The 7,935-nt window shown below is 34.6% G+C and overlaps 1 protein-coding gene across 1 annotated transcript; it reads right to left on the reverse strand.

Annotated features, from left to right (window-relative positions):
• Positions 1-594: 594 nt before the first annotated feature.
• Positions 595-5,828, reverse strand: LOC140057746 (b(0,+)-type amino acid transporter 1-like). The gene is made up of 11 exons (XM_072103468.1): positions 5,594-5,828; positions 5,003-5,245; positions 4,042-4,167; positions 3,401-3,506; positions 3,124-3,168; positions 2,625-2,748; positions 2,385-2,488; positions 1,785-1,881; positions 1,355-1,504; positions 935-1,103; positions 595-665 (listed from the first exon to the last, which is right to left on the reverse strand). Exons 1-11 carry the CDS (start codon positions 5,826-5,828, stop codon positions 595-597), a joined length of 1,470 nt encoding a protein of 489 aa, XP_071959569.1.
• Between the last annotated feature and the right edge of the window lie 2,107 nt (positions 5,829-7,935).

Raw genomic sequence — 7,935 nt, forward strand, 5'->3', positions numbered from 1 at the left:
CGAATAATGGGTTCTGCGCATGCCAATTGTGCTATAGTAATCAGTTTTATCGAAAAATAAAAAGGTCGAAAACTTGTCCTTTTTGAAAAAATCCCTGTACTATAGTACAGGGAAATTTTCGAAAAATCGCCAATTTTCGACCTTTTTATTTGTTGACATAAATGGTTACTATAGCATAATAAACATGCGCAGAGTCGAATAATGCGTTCTGTGCATGTCAATTGTGCTATAGTAACCACTTTTGACATAAATGGTTACTATAGCATAATAAACATGCGCAGAGTAGAATAATGGGCTCTGGGCATGTCAATTATGCTATAGTAAATTTCCCTGTACTATAGTACCATAAATAGTTCGTATGGCTCTATAAGATAATAATAACACAATATATGCGCATATATGGCAATATTATCGCATAATTATTGAATTTAAAAAAGTGGATTTTTATGGCAATATTTTCGGATAATTGTTGTTACTATAGCTATATTATAGTTACTATGGCTCTAAAACGCGATGAAACCTGTTATGTTTTAAAAATGATTAATAAAAATATTATATTTTATCTACATTATTTGTGATGTTGTATTATATATATCAGTCATTCTTTTCTTCTTCAGTTGTTGGTATGACTTCTAGTAGTAGCTGTACATATTTTGTGACAGTTTCTAGAATAATATAAACATAAAATGCTAGTAAGTTCGAAGGAACCAAGGAGTATTTATACAGCAACACCCTTAAAGCTAGCTTCTCAATTGAACGCAACGCAGCGACGTACGTACGCGCAACACAAGCAATTTGACCAACCACTACGCGATAAATCACCTGAACACTGAGACGATTGTGATTGGTCAACTCACTTGTGTTACGCCTACTTCGTCACCCCAAGTGGGAAGTAACATTAAGGCAATAGTGATCGTGAATTGAAAACACTTACTCATAATTTTCGGGTGATAGCCTCGGTAAACGAACGGGTAATAGAACAAAAGTCCTGAGAGTATGAATAATGCGGCATACAGGTACTCCAAGGCGGGGTTGTCGATTATCGGTGCAAACACAAAATATACTGAACAGCAAATAACGAAAATAGGAACTCCAATTGGTACCTGGAATTCACAAAAAGAAGTTTCATCACAAGTTAGACCATCTTGCCAATCAGAAGTTAAAATGGCGTTAATTCTCACTTCTTGAATGCATAACAACGAAACGGCGCGCAATTGAGTTAACCAATCTCAAGCGACAATTTCGGTATCCATCGCTTCGTGATTGGTAAAATAACTTGCGGTGCGCTTACGTCATTGCGGTGCGCTTACGTCATTGCGTTGCGTAGGATCAGGAAGCAAGCTTTATAATTTACCTTAACAGGCCTTTCTGTGTCCTTTTCTGTGACTCTGAGCACAATAAGAGCAGTCGCTGTGGCCCCGTACCAGATCCAGGCCGAGAAGCTGAAGTAGTTGACTAACGTATCGAACTCACTCGGTATCAACATTATCATAATTATTGCTGTCTAAAAAACAAATAATAATCACATTTTCAGACATTAGCGATTGGTTCTTACTAGAACACATCGCGAGGATGTAAGCGCAAGTGAGTTGACCAATCACGTCGCGATGCGGCGATACTAAATATTTTATCGCGTCGTGATTGATCAATTGCGTTATATCCTAGTTAGCTTTATTAATAACTATTAGCTTTAAAATAATTGTTACAAAACTATGTTAACATTTGGAATGGAGGAAAGCAAGCTAGGCACTATGCTACATAAACGTGAATTTACGTTTACTTACTAAAAACACTAAGGCTGGAATGGGTGTTATTTTCTTAACGTGTACCATTGACATTGCTTTCACCATGTGACCTCCTCTTGCTGTTGCAAATACAATCCTAAGAAATATTAACTCGTGAAAATAAACGGAACGTATAAAGTTCTGTCTACATTATCAAACTAGTTTGATGACCTCAAATATGGTAGTGATATACCCAAATATGGTAGGGATATGACATCATTATGTCCATATATGGGCACATCATATTTTGGTCACATAAAATTTGATAGTGTAGACAGATCTTAACACTGCAATGTCGAAATTCGGATCTCATAGGAAACTACTGGTTATAACAAGATCGGGACGAAACTAAATTGCTCTATGGACATCGTTTTCCATGAATGTATTGGAGGTTAAACAAATATGGTAGTGATATACCCAAATATGGTAGTGATATACCCAAATATGGTAGGGATATGACATCATTATTGCAGGTTAAACAAAGTATTTTTTTTAATCGTTTTCTTCTTATGTGCAAGAAAATACCAGTTTTTCAAAATTCAAAATACGGTATTAGAATAAGCACAGTGGGGTTACATTCGAGGTTTTGAAAGCTTGTACCTTGATGTTGAGAAGCAGTTCCCATTCGCAGCACCAAAGGTAGACATTATAACGGACAATGGCATAATCCATGCCCACCAACCAAGAGTTCGTTCACCGAAAGTCTGTAAAATATCAATACAAATATAATATATAGGTGTGCATATAATGGTATTGTTTCAACAAATGATAGCTTAACGCATGCCAGACGTACTATGGGCTTGTTTTTATGAGGTGAAGTATTAAAAGCGAAGTACTTACAAAAGCGACTGCACTTGAGGCTATGAGTTCGTCAGGAGATATTACAGTTAAATAAGACAGGTTTGTCATCACATACAACAACGTGACCATTGGAATACCAATTATTATAGATAATGGTAGATTCCTAATAAATAATATAATTTATACATTAATATAGATGACAAATGTGACAGAGTGGTGACGGGACAGTCAGGAAAGGGCTCAGAATGTTGCTCAGGGAAAATGATGATACAAGCCCCGCCTCTTTCTTTTGGTGCCCGGTTGTAAAATTGTTAATTTGTGTCAATAAATGTTGGAAAAAAAAAGTTAAATACAGAAGTCATGTCCGATAGCATGGAACTTAGTCATAGTGAGTATGAATAGGCGTGGCTTAACTTAATGATCCGAACTTTAAAGTTAGTTCAAAGTCCACATAAATGTCGACAACAACAACATGCTAATCATCAATGCTTGGGCTACAAACAACAGCAAAATAAACAATGAACAATGATTAGTTTACCTTTCGGGTCTTTGAAGTTCCTCTGTTACAAAATTAAGCTGGTTCCTAAAAGAAGAAATATATACGGTTATAAACACACTCTTTGGCGTGAAGGTGGTGGTCTAAATCCTGCTGGATATTTCCAGGTGGGGTGGACTAATTCCTCTTGGCTATTTTCAGCGGACTGGTTTCCTATAAGGACTGGAGAATATTTCACATAATAACTTCATTAGTTTGGCCTATCCCCTTATCCCACACTTCACACATAATGGCTTTTCTTTGTCAAATTTATTCTTACCATCCCTCGTATGCCCAGAGGCCCTGATAAAATGCTATTCCGTAGGCGAATGGACTCGTCTCAGATCCTTTAAAAGACACCGACGGATCGAGATATTCTGTGTTTCCTGAAAAATTAATAACCAACATCATTATTTTTACAAATTAATATTCATCAGCATTTATACTTTGTCGCAGACTATGTCACCATATTTTAAACGTCGCGGTATTCGAAAGTTTTTAAGCCTTTAATAATAATAGTCAATTCTTATATAGCGCTCTACAAGCAAGCTTCTCTAAGCGTTGAACATTATTACCCTAGTTATTTTTTGATCAAACACGTGTGGAAACATACTCCCATAAAGTTGTGTCTTGATCTAACCAGGTACCCATTTATACACTTGGGTGGAGAGAGAGGCAAACGTAAGTAAAGTATCTTGATTCTTGCTTAAGGATACAAGCAATGCGGCGAAAGTTGGATTCGAACCTCGGTTTCACGATCAGTCGTCCAACGTCTAACACCCTGCGCCACATGCCCTCACATCATTATGCAAATGATGAAAGAAGAAGGCCTAGTGCCCGATACAATGCGATTCTTTCCATAATGTTTACAGAATAGAGACAATTTGTTCAAAAATTGAAACGCCAAATTGGCGAACTTACCTTTTATCATGTTTATTAGACCGATTAGTATGATGAGAAAAAGAGCAAATAACTTGGCAGCCGTGAAAATAATCTGAATTGATGTCGCCAGTCTAGCGCTGTATCCGTTAATTATCATCAAAGTTACTGTAACACAAAAACAATAAAAAGTAATCAATTAGTTACCGGTGACGGCATGTACCCATTCACATCGCCTAGCAAAACCCTGGAGTTTACACACATTACGGGTGAAAGGGCGTCAATTCTGGTGTGTTGATATAGCAATGTGAAGGAGTTATGTTCGTCAACTGTGTAAGTGAGGTTCTAGACGATAATTATAAAAAACTGATGTGATGCTGATGGTATATGATGATGATAATGAAGACAATGATGATGATGATGATGATAATGAAGACAATGATGATGATGATGATGATGATACTGAAGACAATGATGATGATGATGATGATGATGATGATACTGATGATGATGACAATGATGATGATAATGAAGACAATGATGATGATAATGAAGACAATGATGATGATACTGATGATGATGATAATGAAGACAATGGTGATGATGATGATAATGAAGACAATGATGATGATGATGATGATAATGAAGACAATGATGATGATGACAATGATGATGATAATGAAGACAATGATGATGATGATACTGATGATGATGATGACAATGATGATGATAATGAAGACAATGATGATGATGATACTGATGATGATGATGACAATGATGATGATAATGAAGACAATGATGATGATGATGATACTGATGATGATGATGACAATGATGATGATAATGAAGACAATGATGATGATACTGATGATGATGATAATAAAGACAATGATGATGATGATGATGATGACAAATGATGATGATGAAGACAATGATGATGAAGATGATGACAATGATGATGATGACGATATACTTCATAGAAACAGTAGTATAATTGTCTTACAAACACAAGCTGCTGCCAGCAGTTTAGTTGCCAGGGCGGGCGCTGGGCAATTTTCGAAAAACGGTACAGCTACGTAGTCGGCAAATGCCAGGCTTATGAGAGCGATACTAGATGTACGAAGCACAAATATTGCCGTCCATGAAAACAGATAAGCCCACACGTTACCATAGGTGTGCTTTAAGTAAGCGTATTCGCCTCCAGATTTAGGTATCATTGTACCCAGTTCGGCATAACAAAGAGCACCTACGGTAAAATAATTAATTCAGCAAAATTGAATTATGAATTGTTATTATTATTACTTTTTTTGTACAAAACTTTATTCTCAAGGGTTAAGTTCTGTCTACACTATCAAACTTTATGTTTAAAAAATGTGTTATGTGCCCATATATGGACACGATGATGTCATATCACTAACATTATTTGGGTACATCAAACTTTTTTTGTCAAACTAGTTTGGTAGTGTAGACAGAGCTTTATATACAAATTATTTTTAAAGTAAACAATTTAACAATTATTTAAAAGATATGTAATAATAATATATTATAATTATTAATATTAATATTATATTATATTATAATCCAATTAACATACCACATGTAGATATTATACCACACACGGTCCAAACAATTATACTAGCTCCGACACTTCCCGAAGCCATCAATACACCTTTCGGAGATACGAAGATTCCCGAACCTATCATACTGCCGACGATCAAAGAGATACCGCCGATCAAAGGAATGCTTCTTTCAAGCGACACGGTTTCTTTTTGTTTTTCATCCTCAACTTTTTCCCCTTCGTTTTGACGTTTCCTTACTTCTGTCTCCATTTCTATATCTATGAAAGACATAAATTGAACTAGATTTGAACTCGTCACTACGGACGAGTTAGGTTATCCGCAGCGCAAAGGCCACGTGCACGTCATACATATTGCGCGCAGAAAAACGATTAAGTCATTGAAAACAATTTCAGTTTGCTCTCTATTTTTCGTCACGTCTGAGTATATACGGTATACACTATATACTGTATACGTACTACATACAGTGCAGAATAGGTGAAAATAAGTGACCAAAGTTATTGACGCTTTTGAACATGATGACGTCATCACAATTTTGAAATGGTGAATCGTGCGAAAGATAATTGATAGACCTAGACAACATAAAAAAATGGGGGGAAATGGAATACAAATAAGTGGAGATGCGCTATATTAAATGTGACGAGCTACAAGGAAAGAGACAAAAATCCTATATTTTATATTCGAGTGGCCATACGATGACGTCACAATGTCCGGTTAGCCATATTGATGCATGATTTGATATCTGCAACTCATCTATTACCAGAATATGTAATTATAAAAAAGTTCACCACGTAGTTTAGAATCTATGACTGTTTAAAAAAAGGCATAATTTTGACAAATTTTTGAACTTTTTCATCAAAAATGCGCGTAAATTGTTTAATTCTACGTGCTCGTATGACGTGATTTTAAGTCGAAATTGTTTGAAAGTTGGTAAATTTTCTAAAAAAGACAGGAAAAACAAAAATCAAGCAAAAAAATGATGTTTTTGCGCTACGTGCGCACGTGCGCGTAAAAAAATTGCGCACGCGTGGGAATTTTTGAAATGCTCAAAATGACATGAAACGCGTAGAAAGTTGATTAGATATTGATTTTTCGCATTTTGAAATTTTAAACGCGCGTGCGCGCGTAAGTTTTTGTGAAACTTGCCATTTTTAATCCATAGAAAGTTTGCGCATTATATGACTTAAATGTTCACCAAGTTTCAATACAAAACGACTTTTAGTTTTTATTCTATGATCAATAATTGAAATTCATAAAATCGTGCGTAACTTACGCTGCGCAACTCGGACGTGACCGAAAACCTTATTACGACATCTTCAGATAGAGATCAATCTTCTAATAAAGTTATACAATGTTATGTTAAGAAGATTTAGAGATACACTAGCAACAAAATTCGTGGAAAGAAAGAAGAAAATAGAAAAAAAAGAAAAAAAAAAAAAAAGATCCTGACAATAACAAGAGGTTATCCGCCAAGAGCGGATAACCAATTTAACGATTATTTCATGAAGTATAGCCTATGAATATTAATCACGTCTTGTCAGGATATCAGTTTGTTATTAAAGTTATCTGTAATTCTGATAGTATTACGGGCGGTGTTCGTCCAAAGTCCAATAGCATTATGATGAAATGTATATTATTCTTAAGTAATCAATCAAACAAAAAGAATGAATTAATTTATTTCGTTATGATTATAAATTATAAAAATAAAAAAAATTATTTCGTATTGCTAAACGATTATAAATGAATACATTTATCAGTTGTACACACTAGATTATTCAGGCGATATTCAGAAAACATTTGTTTGTTAAGGCGATGATTTTTTAAAACGCTATCGGACCATATAAATTACAATAAAACACTGTATTATATATATAAAACGGGACATAAGAACCATTTGAATAAAAGAAAAATTTAAAAATATAAAACAAAATACTATAAATGTTTAATAAATATGTAAAAACAATTAACTTACCTTGTAATTTAGACGCAGCTTACACTATGCAACACCTGGTAGACTGAGTACATAATGACAGTAGAGATACTTATCGTTTGACAGATATTGCATTGGGGTCGCTGTCTTTTGTAGGCAGTCTCAAAGTCTAATTGTTGGTATCACTGGGGCCCGTTTGCCAAAACAATTTAGAATATTTTATAATAAAAATAGGCTACAATAAATAAATTAATAAATATTATATTTGAAATAATAATTATTATTTATAAAATATGTTTATTATTTTTTAAAGTTTTTTTAATTAGTGATAATAATGTGTCCCTTAATAGAGGTGTCCCCTGAATAGGGGTTGGCTGTAGACAAACATTATTTTACACCTAATTTGTTTCAAAGAAAAATGTTAGTATG

This window comes from Antedon mediterranea, chromosome 8, assembly GCF_964355755.1.
Source record: "Antedon mediterranea chromosome 8, ecAntMedi1.1, whole genome shotgun sequence".
NCBI classification, from domain to species: Eukaryota; Metazoa; Echinodermata; class Crinoidea; order Comatulida; family Antedonidae; genus Antedon; species Antedon mediterranea.